Source organism: Cnephaeus nilssonii (assembly GCF_951640355.1).
Source record: "Cnephaeus nilssonii genome assembly, chromosome: 17".
NCBI classification, from domain to species: Eukaryota; Metazoa; Chordata; class Mammalia; order Chiroptera; family Vespertilionidae; genus Cnephaeus; species Cnephaeus nilssonii.
This window is the reverse complement of record NC_137088.1, coordinates 25,566,997-25,583,633: the sequence shown is the minus strand read 5'-3', so window position 1 is coordinate 25,583,633 and position 16,637 is coordinate 25,566,997. Positions and strand designations below refer to the sequence as shown.

General features: G+C 42.5%; 1 protein-coding gene across 4 annotated transcripts in view; it reads right to left on the bottom strand.

Annotated features, from left to right (window-relative positions):
• The window catches only part of NEK11 (NIMA related kinase 11), a 385,217-nt gene that overhangs the window by 279,075 nt on the left and 89,505 nt on the right, over window positions 1-16,637 (bottom strand). For all 4 annotated transcript variants that reach the window (XM_079795662.1, XM_079795661.1, XM_079795663.1 and 1 more), the window contains one exon: window positions 14,304-14,418. In XM_079795662.1, the coding sequence (XP_079651788.1) occupies window positions 14,304-14,418 (115 nt within the window). The remainder of the gene's footprint in view (window positions 1-14,303; window positions 14,419-16,637) is intronic.

Sequence of the window (16,637 nt, the reverse complement as noted above, 5' to 3'; positions counted from 1 at the left end):
GGAAAAGTTTCTGTTGCAACGTTGGATGTTCCTGGGTGACCTGCCCTTCTTTCAGGTTTGGAGAAAGGGCTTCCTGTTGTATGGGATCTGGTCTTACCTAGAGAGCAAGGCAAACCCAAGCTTAAAAGGAACTCCTTCGTGGCCTATAAATCCTAGGAAAGCTTCCATTGATCTGTCCCCAAAGCACCAAGTAATAACAGCACTCACTCACCTTTGTATGACCTTTCTCAATGCACAAAGTGCTTTCAAATACATTTTCTCACTTAAGCCTCCCTCCCTCACAATGCGGTGCGAGATGGGTGACGTTATCCCTTATATCGCAGACAAGGACCATAAAGTTTAGAGCTACTTGACCTCTTAAACTTACCTGGAAAGTGGAAGACCCCAAAGTATGTCTTCTGATTCTAAATCCAGTGCCCATTTGTGTTAAATCATGCTGACTACACAATTCCATTTGGCCATGCTCTGAAGGCAGCCACTCCATTCGGTCACATACGCACAAATACAATAGGATATACAAAAGGTCACATTAAGAAATTTTTGCAGCTTCTACCTCGTTTTTATATGCCAGCTCTTTCTCTTACCTTCTGGGTTCATTTCATAATTATACAGACATGGCTTACTCCAAGATTATGAAAATAGCCTCCATTATTTTTTTCTTAGGTTTATTTAATGTTTTATACATTTAAAATTTTAATCCACTGGAATTTACTTTTGTATGTAGTATAAGGTAGAAATCTTAAATTTTTTCAAACAGATAGGGAATTGTTTCAAGACTAGTCATTTAGATATATTTTCTTTCTTCACTAAATAAAAACAACACATTTTCAGGTATTAAATTTACATACATAGTATTTAGGCAAGTTTCTGGATTCTTTACATTTTACTCAATTGATCTATGTAATTATCATTGTACATCTCTGTAAAGTTTTAATGACTGCTGATAGGGTACTTGAAAAAACATTAAAGAGTTTTATATCACATAAAACTTAGATATTTCTGTGAAAACTAATAATTTTTCTACTCTATTTATTATTTATCATATATAATCATAGTCATTTCAACTTACAAAGGGCCTTCAATATACTACCTCATATAATAGTCACCAAATCCATATGAAATGTGTTCCCATTCATTTATTAAGCAAATATTTTTAAAGCACCTTTTAGAAATCACTAACTGTGCTGGTTACTGGGTATTAAAATGATCAATACTGACAGCACCCCTACACTCAAGCTTACAGATCAACAGGGTGGATAAAAATTTCATGAATATGTAAACTTTACAAACAGCAGGTCCTCAAATAACATTTTGCTTAGCATCATCTCATTATAACATTAATGAGATACCAGAGGAACTTAACTCATGTTTATATCAATTAAACTATGGTAAAATTGGTCTTGTTATAAGTCGTTTCACTTAAAAGTCACAGAACCTATTGACATTACATTAAGACTTATGTATATTTATATTTCATATAAATTTAATGTGTATTTATATTTGTAGGCCAATAGAAAGATTTTGTACTTTGTATCCTAAAAACATATGTGCATGTTTAAAGGTCGTTTTGGCAGCCATGTAGAGATTGTACTAGTTGGAAGCCAGAGACTAGTTGGAGGCAAGTGTAGCACTCAGGTGAGGTGATGTTTGCTTAGACTTCGGCAAGTGGAGGGTTCCTGGTAATGGATCCTCAGAATCCACTTCAGAGATGACAGTGTTGAGACTTGAAAAAGTTAGGACATGTCTGATGTCACACAGCCAGTGTGAAAAGCATGGACTCAACCTCCTATCTTCTCCCTCTGCATCTCTTGATTTCTCACTGTATTATGAAGACTTATTTCTTTACATTTATCATATAAAAAGCAAAGTTGAGAAGATACATTCAACTGCATGATCCTGGATAGGATGAAAGTTTCTTAGAGAAATAAAAGAGGTTGTGGTTTCCCCTATTTAGTCAATTGTAAAGCTCAATTTAAAATATAAAGCAAACTTCACAGTTAAAATGGTCTGGTAATTATTATAAAAATATCTTACTGAAAAGCCCCTAGAATCTAATAGAATCTAATAAATTTTGATAAAGGAAGAGATGCATATCCTATATAATAAATGGGTAATGTGCAAATTGACCCTAACAGCAGAATGACCAGAATGACTGCTCAACCAGTCACTATGAGGTGAACTGACCACCTCTCGGTCCCTTCCCCCCCACTGGCAGGCTCCCATCACCCGATGGTGAACAGGGAACTGGGGGGGGTGGGGTGGCGGGGGGGCGGGGCTGGCTGCCAGCAGCCAGGGAAGATGGTGCTGATCCCAGGCCAGGCCTAGGGACCGTACCCGCACACGAATTTCATGCGCTGGGCCTCTAGTATGGAAATATAAATCTGGGCCCATCAGTGCTGCTGCTGTGTGTTCACCTAGAAAACGAGAACTGTGTTCATTTCATCAGCACATTACGTGCCTATATCAAATGCATCTAAGTTTTCACAGGCCATTCAACTAAAAATAATTTTGTATCTTCCCAAGAGTAAATTAAACAAAATGGGAATATATTCATTGAAGAATGAAGCTAGAGAAACTGAAATAGAGATCGCTGTACATGTACTTTATCAATGTTGATGAAGAGCAATCCATCTGAAGATATGCTCTGAAATCCCATAGCACCATACAGCCTGTGTCTGCAGGTTTTATGTCCCTGATGATAAAAGCTGAAACTCAACCTGTTCTAAAGAGTTGATTGCATTTTCTGATGCTACAGCTCTCCAAGGACTATTTTTCTCAAAAGTTGAAGAGTAACACAAAATAATTTATCAGACAATTTGCATCTTATTCCAGATTCCTCAGTGATGAAAAACTGCTGTGCCTGGCGAGTGCCGGAGCCAGGCCTGTGGGTGATTGATTTAGAAACTCCCAAACTCTTTGGAGGTAAATATATAAGTGAATACACTTCACCACACAATTATCCCCGCAGGAGGTCCCTCAAACAATTTCAAGACCTTGCAGCCACCTACTTAGCTCTTAAAATGATGTTGATTAAAGGATAGAAGTGCATCATCGCAGTAAGACTGCAGATTTTTATGACCATTACAATAACACAGGCAACATTATTTCTGCTTATTAATGATTTCATACCCATAAAATTCAAACAGAGTAGGGTTTTTACTGTAGAGCACCCTAGTCATTAAAGGTGCTCCTGCTGCTTCATTATCATTTCTTCCAGTTTATTAAAAACTAGAGGCCCAGTGCATGAAAATTCATGCACTGAAGGGGGGTCCCTCAGCCCGGCCTACCCCCTCTCACAGTCCAGGAGCCCTCAGGGGCGGGAGGCAACCCAGAGATCAGGGGAAGGCAACGCCCCCATCACACCTCTGCTGCTGCCACTGCCAGCAGCGCAAGCCTTGGCCGGCCCTGGTTACCTGAGCCTCGGGCGGCCCTGGATGGTTGGGCAGCCGCCATCCGAGGCTTGCCTGCACCTCGGGCCAGCCCTGGGCGGCTGTAGGGCTGAGGGAACTGGGGGACTCCCGAGGCAGGCATGTGGAGTGGCCGGACCCGCCTGGGGGTGGGCCTGGCCGGGCCGCACACCTGCTGCCCCAGTGGGGCTGAGGAGACTGGGCGCCACCATCTTGTGGGTGCCACATCTTTGAGGGTGTGGCATTCAATTAGCATATTCCCTCATTATTGGCTGTGGGCACTGCCATCTTTGTGAGGGTGTGACTGTCAATTAGCATAGTCCCTCTTTATTAGACAGGATTGTTTAACAGGGCAGTATGAATGGAGAAATTATTCATGATATCCAGGAATACTTAATGCTAGCTCAGTGGTTGAGCATCGACCTATGAACCAGGAGGTCACAGTTTGATTCCCAAACAGGGCACATGCCTGGGCTTGTGGGCTCAATTCCCATTGTGGGTCGTGCAAGAGGCAGCCAATCAATGATTCTCTCTTGTCACTGATGTTTCTCTCTCTCTCTCTTTCTCTCTCTCTCTCTCTCTGCTTCTCTGAAATCAATATATTTAAGAAAAATTTTAAGTGTGAGAAACATAAATGTTCACAGCAGCATTATTCATACTAGTAATAGCCAACATGTGGAAGCAACCCAAATGTCCATCAAGAGATGAATGGATAAACAAATTGCAGTCTATCAGTGCAATGGGATATTATTCAGCCATAAAAGGGAACGAAGAACTGATATGTGCTCCAGTCACGCTAAGTGTAAGAAGCCCAATCTGAAAGCGTAGACTCAGAACACATATAAGCAAAGTCACCTTGAGCAGCCAGGCGGCCCCTCAGCCTCTGGTGTTCGATGTAGCCTGACTCAGATTATCAAGACTTGCTCATTCCTGAGCATGGACAAGCCTGAGCCTTGGCCCCTCAAAGTAGAGGGTCATATCCAACCTGCCCTCCATCAGAGCAGCCATTACAAACCTTCCACCATCTAGATAAGATAAATGACATCACACCACAGGCATAGCCCGCTCTAGGCACCGACCCAAGATCCAAGCAACACTGGCCCTCTAACACAACTCCCACTTTTCTCTCCTGCTTAAAAAGAGGAGTGAGAATTATATTATTATTAGGGTAATCTAGAATCTGCTCCAATTAATTTTTCAATTTGTGAATCTTTTACAAATTTCAAAACATGGACTGCCTATCTCACCAGATTTGTGGTAAGAATCAAATGATTTAACTATGTACCTACAATCATGTGTGGAATATTCTAATTCCATGGGCAGCCCCCTAAGAGAGACAAAAGCATACATTGACTTGAAGTGAACACAGGCTTTTCCCTCTTAGAAATCTAAGCTATGGAAAAGCAGCCTGCTGAAATGTCTTAATAGTCTTACTAAAGGAAAAAATAATAGGAAGAATTCAGAGCAACTTGTCTAAAACTGGGAAGTCGTTTCCACAGACAGCCTCTAAGGCAGTGGTTCTCAACCTTTCTAATGCCGCGACCCTTTAATACAGTTCCTCAGGTTGTGGTGACCCCCAACCACAAAATTATTTTCATTGCTACTTCATAACTGTAATTTTGTTACTGTTAATGAATCGTAATGTAAATATCTGTGTTTTCCGATGGTCTTAGGGTCTACAGCAGTGGCTCTCAACCTGTGGGTCGCGACAAAATCCTATCTCAACCCACAGGTTGAGAACCGCTGCTGTAGAGCCTAAGACCATCGGAAAACACAGATATTTACATTACGATTCATAACAGTAGCAAAATTACAGTTATGAAGTAGCAACGAAAATAATTTTATGGTTGGGGATCACCACAACCTGAGGAACTGTATTAAAGGGTCATGGCATTAGAAAGGTTGAGAACCACTGCTCTAAGGTAAGTGCAGAACAAATCCCTATGTATCAAACTCCCTGCTTTCATTACAAACCCAGAGCAGAGTTCCATTAAAATACCTGCATGTGTTACTTGAATATTTCTATTGCAAAAGTTATAGTTATGCCAATCAAGCTCTATGTTTTAATCTACTGAATTTGGCCTCAATCCCAAATGAGACAGTGGAAAAACTAATGTATATTCTTGCCCTATTATGCTTCTTAGCACAAAATATATTTACATTTATAAAGTATTTGGAGAAAATAGCTGGAAATTTTAGCTGCCAGTTCATGGGCTCGAGACGGCTGGTAAAGGAGCATCTTTTAGAGAAAGAACTTTGTCTTGGGTCCTACTTCTGGGTTTAACAACAGCATCCCTGACCCACCAACTAGCGAACAAGCACGTTTGCAGGGACTTAGCTTTAGTTATAGGAGCTGTCTACAATCTTGACAAAGAAGATCATTTTTCTTGGTGCTAAAATAACTGGTCCAGATGGATATAATTAAGACCATAATTTGACAGAATTAACCAACCTGAGCGATTTTATATTTCTCATAAATGCAAAAACCAGAGCAAATACAAGTATTGTATTCCAAATCATACTTAATTCATATAGTGAAGGTGTTTATAAGCTATAATCAGAAGGTCTACCGGATGGTTAAAAATTGATTCAGAACCAATCAAAGACTTTACATATGTTTGAACTTGAGAAAATATTGCAAGTTTCTTTGACACTGTCATTATTTAGTGAGAAGCTGTTGTGCACTTTTTATGTTTTATGTACTTAGCTAAGCTCTTTGAATACTATCTAATTTATTCCTCACTTAACCCTGAAAATTAGGTATTATTCCCATTACACAGGTGAGAAAACTGAGGCTTGGATTTTTTTTTTTAACAAGTTCACACAGCTGGTAAATGGCAGAAGTGGGAAAAAGATAAAGTCTGACTCCAAACCTGAAACAGCTTGCAGTTTGAAGTACAAAGCAGTCTAGTGTGTTTTTGTGAAATATGTATGGATATTCTTTATTTTAAAAATTTGAACGTATTGGAGGTATGGGTACTCTAAGTTAGAGAGAAGTATTGGATTATAGACGGTTTAGCCAAATACTATTTTACTCATCCTAAGCATATGGAATGACTCCAGTGAACGACTGTGGCTTCTATGGAGAGCTGCCTCTCAGAGCTCCTTCCAGGACCTTGCTGATCAGCTGCAAGGAATGCAGTGAGCTGACAGCTCCGACAGCCTCTGAGGACCTTTGAGCATCTGAGCTGGCAGGGATAGGCGGGCACAGCATTGCTGCCCAATGTGGGGCTCCTCTGTGGGAAACGCTTGATCCAGGATGTCCCACTGGGCTGTCTTAGGGCCCCAGTGAAGTCTGAGGCTCTTCATACCCCTTCCTCCTGCTCACCTTTCATAGGTGTCAGGCCTGCCTCGCAGTCTGAAGACTCTCTCTACCTACTCCTCATCCCACGTCCTTTACTCTTGCAACAGAAATTACGCTCAACACATCTCTGTACTTGTAACTCTGTCTTAGTGCCTGCTTCACACAGGACCCAGCTGACACATAATCAGTAAATAAGTATTTTCACAGAGAGACCCTACCAAGCCCATTAAAAAACAGAGTCATTTACCAATCAGTGTTTGCAAAAAAAGATAGGTGTGCACCTGTAACTCAGACTATACTTTATAAAACTCTTCACTTCCATTAATGTGTATATTTAGCAAATACATGGAGGAGTCTGGGAGAATTACTTTATGGTGATGTGAGCACTTCTATTAAACTAAATATTATTCTACAGTTATTGCAGAAGAAGAAACCATATCTTTGCGCTGTTGGTGGCTTACATAAAGCGATTATTTTAATGTAAGGGTATCTACAAAGAAAGAGGCAATAGGTAGGGAACTCAAAAAGCATGCATGGAGGCTTTCTACTCCCATGCCTCTAAAACCCCTCTTTTATTTTTCACATTCTAATATCCACCTGGACCATTCCGTCATTGAGCTTAGAGTCTAGTGAGTGCTTTTCAAACTTTAATGTACATATGAACCACTGAGGTTTTGTTAAAAATTCATCTTCTGATCCAGTAAGTCTAGAGAGGGGTCTGGGAGGCTGCATTTCTAACAAGTCCTCAGATGTCAGTGATGCTGGTCCTCAGACCTGCCTTGAGCAACAGGGGCGGCTGGTTGCTCTCAGCTGCTGTGCTGTGACGCCCATCTACACTGTGAGTGCAGTTCAGGGTACCCATCCACTCTGGATCGATGAATACTGTCAATATAACAGGAGACATACTTTTACTATAATAGCTACTGGGCTGAATGTGAGCTGGGAGATCAAGGACTGTAGGCGTATAGTTTCCTGAGAATAAGAAGCAAGAGGCGAGGTATGGAGTATCCTCAAGATGGCTCCGAAAAATGGAGGAGTTCTGGAAACAGGTGAGAACATGGCCTGGGAACCTGTTAGCACAGTCAGCAAGTGACCCATTCTCGTCACCAAAGACACAGCGCTAGCGGGGCCAAGGCAAACATTCAGAAACATTTTCAAAACCTGCGTTTTCTTATCCTGCAGTCACTTTCTAGTCCTCTGGAATATACCACTAAATTTCTCATCCAGGGTGCCATGAATTCACCAAGACTAGTCTTGTGCAAAATGTGTAATTTCACAAATAAAAGAAGGCTAAATATATAACTGCAGACTATTTGTTCATAAGCAACCGCTTATACAAATTGTCAAATGGTTATACTTTAAATGGGGTTGTGGGAAGGTACAGAGAGAGGGAGGCAGGGAGAGGGGCAGTTAATTTAATTCTATGTTATCTGGAGCCAGAAAACAGGCCCCGTAGAGTTAAGCTGGGGAGAGGAGTTGGGTTTGTTCATTGCTACTAGATTCAAAAGAAAAATGAACCTGAGATATAAAAATGGTGAAGTCACTTTCTTCTCTGCAACCCAAAATGCTCTGGTGCCGTGAGAGATTGCAGGTGTCTGCAACTCAGCCACAAATATGCACTTTGCCAGATAACCTTTAACAGCATGAGGAAACTCCCATTAATCATTTTAAGCCGGAGAGAGAAAACCCAAACAAATCAAGGAGTGACCCGGAAAGGAGGACCACAGTCAGCTGTGAGGCTGGGTGTGTGGAGTTACACTGCACGTTCACAAACTGTATCCTCACATGTGGACGCCCGTGTGAGAGGACTTTATGAAGATCCGGTCCTGCAACCTCACAGGCGAGCCTAACTGGTGAGCTACAAATGCTGGCACCTTCACAAGAATACTTTCTGCAGACAGACACAGAATACAATGATTTTTTCTTCCAGAATAAGTCCAATTCATCCTACTGCTCACACACAGACACACTACTTCAGAACATGACAACCATTTGGGATCTTTTGGTAAATTTCCTCTTTTTCTATTTTGAATATTTTTTAGAAGCAAGAGAAAAAGAGAAACTGGAAAATGCTATCAGTTATGAAAGATGAAAGCTATTAGATACTAGTGTTCCTGGCTGGAATTTTGGTTTTTTTTCCCTGGAGATGTGCTTTTAAAAATCGAAAGCGTTTGACAAGTGAATCTCAGGATGCCGAGACTGCTGTGGCCCTCACTGCCACAAAACAAAACATGAAGCCCCTTTAAGAAGATCAGAGAGGACAAATTTAAATATGCCACAAATACCTAAATTAAAGTCTGCCCTAAACACCAAAGCAAAATATTTCAGTCACTCCTGTTACAAATTAGTACATGGATCAGAGGTGGTTATCTGCTGCGAAGCTGACACTGTCCAATATTGCTGCATTATTTTGGTCTCCAGGGGCTGGATGCAGGTGCCCTGCGTACAGCTGTGAAACTTCCCTGCATGGAAAATAATTTCATCGACTAAAGGAAAACCATCCATGGCATGTCCAAAATGCTGTCTGAAGCATGCCTTATATGAGGTTTTAGTCTATTATAGTTTGTATTCTCTCTTACTTTAAAGCTATGATTGATGCTCATTTAATTTTCTGCTTAATTGATTAATTCTAAACCTGAAACACAATAGTCTGAGCAAGGCCACTTAAGGATGCTCTCTGCCCAGCCAGCAGGACCCTTAGTTTAATAATTATTACTGTATAGTTAGCTAAGGGAGGGACCATGGGATCACACCCAGCTCTCCCAGGTGAGAAATTTATTTTGAGAGGCCCCGGGGTGCCGACAACCGATGTGCTGGGGACTGATTTCCTCTTGTGCCTATTATGCCTGATTAGGACACAAGAGGGAAGTGGCTGGTTGGGCAGGTGTTATCCTGCATCTACTTTAATTTTTCATATTAGATATAGTCTTTTAAATTTCAGTCCGCAGACCGACGCTCTATCCACTGAGCCAAACCGGTTTCGGCTTTAGTCTTTTAAATTTCAGTTAGAGGCACCTACCCAGCTTGTCATGCGGAAGGAACACTCTAAATTATTAAATATGCCCCAGGGTGGAGAGTCAGCACATCTTCACGCAATATTAGATTTATTCTAATTATCCTCTGGAGCTCAGAAAATGAGGGAGTAACCGCAGAAGTAAATATGAGAGTCAGGTGAAGACACAAATATAACTCAGTGGAATATGTGATAAATAGGAAATAAAATTTATGTTTATAAATCAAGCCTTTAAGTTATCTAACGCTCTGGAAGAGGTGGGGCATCGAGGATACAGAAGTGGCATTTGGTCTTCTGTTCTGGGGGCTAACGAGCCAGGCGGATCCACAACTTCTCTGTCTGGGCTGGGCTCGGAGTCTGGGCTCCCAGTCTCTGTCCTTTTGTGCTCAGGTTGCTTTGATGGGCACTAGTCCTGGGAGACCTGATGGCATTGCTCCCTGTCATGCAGTACATGGTTTTGATATTCACACATGTTGTTGTATTTACTGACAATTTTTAATTTTTCATAGGTAAGTATTATTCTATTGCATGGATAAACTATACATTTGTTTATCCATTTGCCTGTTGATTGACTCTTAACTTGTTTCTAATTTTTGGTACTATGACTAAAACTGCTAAGAACATTTGTGTCAGATCTTATAGACATGCTTTCACTTCTCCAAGGAAACGATATACAAGTGGAATTGCAGTCTATGGATGTTTTCCTTTCTAAAGTTAAAACAACAAAAATATATCATTGTCCAACAGAGTTTAAATCACCTATTTCCACTTGGACAAGTAAAAGGAAGAGATGATACCCCAAGTCATAGAGCAGCCCACAGTTGGAAAGGGCATGTGGACTTCCTTTGGGCAAGCAAAGTATGACCTTCTTGGGTCAGAGTTTTCTCCTAGCACAGAGAAGGGGCTTCTAAAAAAATAACTATTGATCTTAGAGAGACGAAGGTAGACAGAGAGAGGGAGGGAGAGAGAGAGAGAGAGAGAGAGAGAGAGAGAGAGAGAGAGAGAGAGAGAGAAACATCAGTGTGAGAGAGGTACATGCCTTCCATATTCACCCCAACTGGGGATTGAACCTGCAACCTAGGTATGTGCTCTGACTGGGAAATGAACCCACCATTCCTTGTTGTAGGGGCCAACACCCCAACTGCGCCACTCTGGCCAGGGCAGGGCAGGGGCTTTTTTGCTCAAGGAGTGGGCGAAAGGAAAATTAAGAGGCGACAGTTGATCAGGCTGTCAGGGGGCAGCAAGGCCTATTCCAGTGACGCCTCCTCATTTGCACAATCCAGTTGAGAGCCCTACTCTGAGTGGGAGTCTCAGATTATTCCAGCTTTTCAGAAATAATGCTATTCTGAAACTCAGCTGTGAGCTTCTGAGATAAGGCTAAAGTGCAATGAAGTGCCTGACAAAAATTAATAATGTGCAAGAAATCATCAGCATTACATATGAGGATTTAAATATTAATATTTAAAGGGGAAATTTCTTTTTTTAATGCTTTATTTTATTTTTAATTAAAAAAATTTCTTTATTGATTAAGGTATTATATATGTGTCCTTATCGCCCCATTGTCCCCCAGTCCTCCCCACTCATGCCCTCACCCCCGCCCCCCGTGTCTGTGTCCATTGGTTAGCATACATACAAATCCTTTGGTTGGTCTCTCACCCTTACCGCCACTCTCTCCTACCTTCCCTCTGAGGTTTGACGGTCTGATCAATGCTTCTCTGTCTCTGGATTTAAAGGGGTAATTTCTTTAATGTTCTATTTGTGCTTTCTCATTTGATTATAATAGTTATCCGTGATTCTGGCTTGATTAAATCAGCTATAGTCAAGTAAATGCCTATTGGACGTAAATTATGTCTTACCCTGTCTTCTCTCCCTGCAACTAAATCCTTACATCCCAGAGGGAATTTTTCCATTCAAAATCAAAGACTGATTAAACATTTGGCGTAGGAAGTTAAAAGTGGCTGTGTAATTTTATTTTACATATACATGCTAGATAAAAAACAAACAAACAAACAAACAAAAGAAACCTTCCTCTGGGTGCTGAAAGTTTGGAGGAAATCTTCTAAAAGCCAAAGAGAATCGGGGGAATAACCACTCATGGTTCATCCCCATGTGCCGGAATCTCATGCCTGCGAGTCCCAGGATTAAGCCATGTGCTCACTCATCCTCCTGTAGTTGCCCACCATTCCTCTCATCAGTGATCAACCTGAAGGTTCCATTTTCATAGTTCCCAGTCTCCCTTTTCAATTTAATATTTAAGAGAGAATAGAATTTAGAGAATACAAATTTACAGAGAGGAATAAATAAAGGAAATGTTTCAAGTATTTTACAAGGAAACTGGCCCAACTAAAAGTACTATGTGTTTTTGGATCTTGCAGCTTTTTATTGTGGATGTTCTATACGATGGTCAAAGGACTAGACTGGACCATTTCCAGTTTGGCTGGTATACGAATACATGGTCTACCACACTGACAGCTCCACGACAAAATACAGAGGGAGAGGTAAGGACAGCAGCATGGGTCTCCCGGCAGCAGCCGGAGCCTGTGGCAGGGCTAGCAGAGGAGTCAGTTGGCTCCTAGAGCTTACAGTAAAGACCGAGAGACACACACAGAGTCTCCGCCTTTTGAAAGTCTAATGCATTCGGCATGTTTGTGCTTCTTGCACATCTACTGCCCTTACCTACCACCTCCAAATTCAGACACTCGGATGGCAATGGAAGGGGCTGCACTAGTAAGAGGAGCTTTAGAGTCCTGGAGCAAATTACTTAATGTCTTTGGCTTCTCGACTATAAAATGAGTAATCAGTACTTTTCGTCCTCACAGCCAGAGGCTAGGCCCAGACTTCTCGATCCTAGGCTACCCACCCACTCAACATCCTTCCAGAGGCTTCTTCTTTACAGATAGCGCTGGCCGTGCCCTCCCCCCGAGCAACAAGCCATCCAAATCAGGTGCTACCCAATGGCCTAACTCTCAGTTTCATGTTCCTGGAAAGAAAGGCCCCTGGAATATTTCTATGCTTCCAAATTCTATTTGTGGAAAATAACAAGTAATATGAAAGAAATGACTGAAAGGAGTCTCAGATACAAATCCATCTGATACACATATTTGTTTGTCAATGACGTCTGCTACCCGAGGGCTGCCACAGCACCATTTTAAAAGTTGGCAAATGCCAACCTAAAGGGCAACAGGTGCTAGTCTCCTTGCAGCTGAAGCCGGCAACACCAGCTCTTACACCTTGATCAGGGAGACACCAAATGCCAATTTGGGCTGAGATGACCAACCAAGCCAGCTTTCACCACCTTCACCCTCACTTTGAGAAGAGAACTCAGTTACTGCCACAGAGAGTGGCCATCCCGGTATGCAGCCCTTCTCATGGGAGAATGCACCTCACAGGCCTCCAACTACAAGGAGCGTGACTGGCCAAGGGCCCAGCTGCTGTGCTCTCAAGTTCATCCCTGCGTTCTCCCAGTGGCTACTACGCTCCCCACAGGCTCCTGCCAGAGTGCAGGGGTTACAGAAGCAGGCCTCTGCTGGCTGGCTTTGCTTAAGGCTGGCTTCCTGATGCCTTGGCTGCCTTGTCTGGCCAAGCAGACTAGTTCACACCACCAAACTCCTCTCTTTGCACTTAGAATAAAACTCGAATCATGGTCTGATGGGTCTCAGCCTTTTCCCACTCCTTTCCTATTTCCTTTTATGCAAGCATGTCCCCTAATAAGATTTTCATACTTTTAGTACAACTTGGCATCTGCTTCTCAGAAGTCCAGACTAATAGGTCCTTCATTCATTTATTTATCCACTCATTCATTTATTCAAGAAATATTTATTGAGTGTCTACAATGCCCTGGCACTTTGTCCTAGGCACTGGGGAGAGTGGCACAAGAGTGAGAAGATCCTCCTGTCATAACCCTCCCCTTCAGAGCCATAAGCTGCGGCACCTTCTTTGGCTCTCCCTGTGCTGGGCACTGAGCTAAGAGCGCATCCTGTGGCCGGTCTCGTTTGTTTTTCCCAACAACCTTATAGGAGGTATTATTCTTGTTTCGTGGGTCAGAAGAGATTAAGTTGCCAGAGGCTTCCCTGACAGCCAGCCTTTTCACTCCCAAACTCTGGTTTTTAACCATTAGACGACGATGTATCTCCCCTATTGGGTGACAGCTCTGAGCACATTTTTTCTGACAGTGATTGCACATCTAAATAGTTGATTTTCCAAAGCCTGACTTCACGTCGTCACTTTAAATTTATGAGGGCCAGAAAAACCATTTACAGAAGAGAGAAACGCTGTTTCAGAGCACTTACAGTCCTGCGCTGGTCTAAAGTCAGGTTAATGCCATATGGTTTAACCCATGAGAAGAGGTCCCTTACCTGGTGCAAGTTTCACTATTTCGGAGAAAATAGGAGAGCAGAAACTAACCTTGGCTTGTCTGCTTTCCATCCTGGTCACAGCCCACTTCTGACAAAACTGATGGAAGGAGCTCACATACACCCAGGGCTTCTCTCTGAGGCCAGCCAAGCCTACTGCAGGCCCAGCTATGTCAACCCATGTGTCAGCTGAAAGCACCCTTCTGAATACTGATGCAAACTCCTACCACGATCTCCAAGGTCAGCTATGGTGTCCTCTACCCTTGGCTCAAGCGCACCGAGGTCCGGGCAAGGGATGGGCCGAGACTCAGGCAGGGTCTCTGGAGTCGGGTCATCAGATTCCTTGTGGAAGATAATTAATAGTTCGTGAGAAACATACAAGTAAATAGCGCTCCACAAATGAAACGATATTCTCATTTAGAAGACTATTTGAAAACAGAAGCCTACCTAATCCTCTCCCTTAAACGTGTTAACATTTTCAAATTTCAAGAGGGCAGCTTGGGCTAGAGAAACTGCCTTCAATAAACTGGGCAAACATTTTAACCTCCCGAGGCCTCAGTTTCAGGACCGTGACCGGGGCGAGGCAAGTGGAATGCCCAGGGTGCAGAACTGAAGGCGACACTGACCTTCAGGCTCACTCGGGAATGATTGGTAGCTGAGAACAAGTACCTCCTTCAAATTTGCACCCGTGGTATCACCCTCACCTCACTCTAGTCCAGCCCTGCTCAGTTTCCTCATCACTAAATTTGAGGTGTTGATTTGGATGCTTGCAAATTCTTGTCTAGCTTTAAACGTTCCGAGTCTATAAATTTCGGTTTCCTAAAAGAAAGAGATCTAAGAGTCCATATGAAAGAATTCATACTTCAAAAAACATAAATTTCTCAAATATATCAATAGGTGTTTCAATAAGCCACTTTGCTTTATTGTAGTTGCATGTATGTGCGTCTGTGTGTATGTGTTTACAGCCTAGAGCTGATGCTGACGTGACCTGTTTTCCTTGATGTGTGGCCTCCGTGGAGAACTACTCCAAGAGTGTTTTCTTATTAAAAACAGAAAGAAAAGTTCTACCTCATTTTAAATGAATAAATAAAAGCCGTGACACACTGTGGGGCAGCATTTGTGAAAACACAGTCATAAAATATTTTTAAGAAGTCCGTTGCTTGTACTGCATAATAATTGTTGCATGAGGTGAAACTGATCTCAATTTCAAAGCATCAGGGATAGCACACAGAGAACTTTAAGAACAAAGAACAGGGACCGCAGGAAAGGAATTTTATGTGTACTTCAGAAATTATTGGAAAATAAGCATTTGGACTCTCAATTGACTTTGATGTGCGAAGGTTCTCTTTGAGGAGAAGAGGTAGGATTGTTGTAACTGTTTCTCTTATAAAGAGGACTTGATCTGATCTGTGGCCTGAATTACTATTTCACGTATGGAGACCTGCTCTGCTGTGCACTTTTCACAGAAACCCAATTCTGATACTTCCCCAACCGCACATGCCACGGGAGAAAAAAAGATGGGCTTGTTGTGTGTATGATGGTATCTGTTGCTTTTAAGCTCCCATCCTTTAAAGAAACAGTGCCCAACTTGCTTCCACATTCTGAGTGCCAAAACAAAAGGCCTGGCAGCGAGGGTCTGCAAAACGAAACAAGCCACTGTCCTAAACGCCTCACATTTTTTTATAACATGTTTAGGAGGTGACATAGCCAGCCCATCCCCTCCCGTAACTCGGATTCTAGCTCCTGCAACTGCTTTTGAAATATAGGGTGGTTTGCTTCAGCTGGCAAGACAGAAGGAAGAAGAAGCGCCAATGAGATTAGGAAGAAATTAAATCATAAATATGAGTATGGGCAAAGACAGGAATGTTTTCCTCTTCCTTCCTTTTCTCCTTTATCACGTTTTTCTTTAGTGTCTTGCACCTGATTAATTCAATTTCTTTTTTATATTTTATTTTATCTTTCTCAGCTCAGTGATGCCTCTCCTTGAGTGTTTAAAACCCTTCAGTCCCTCAGCAAAGTGTTCGGCTTCCCGTTTGCTCCCTCCTTTGTTCTCTGAGTGTCATTAAACCTGCCTCGCTCTTGAGCCTGTGAATATGATTAAATCTGCCCCTTCGCCAGGCCTCCACCCTGCATCCTCCTCGGGGGCGAACAAGAAAGCCTTCCCTCGGGCTACTCCTGCTTTTCTGCTGTTCCCATTAAGGGCCTTTTTTCCTAGAGAAATTGCAAGGTCTATTCGCAGGTGGCTTTTCCAGGTCTTCCCTCATCTGAAGGTGACCTGCTGCTTTCAAGAGCCCCCTGCCTGTCCACTGCGGTCCTGGGCCAGCAGCATCGGAATCACCAGGAAGCGTGCTAGGAACGCAGCCTCCCAGGCCCCACCCCAGACCAAGCCAGCCAGAATCTGCATTTCAACAAGACTGACAGGTGATTTTGAAGTTTGAGAAGCACTGCTCTAAGCCATAAGAATTTGGAGGAGGGCCAGCTGACTGTGGATCTGAGAGGTCAAAGGTTTCCTGAGAGGAGGTGACATTTGAAAGAGAGGTGGGATGCTAGCAATGGGCCAG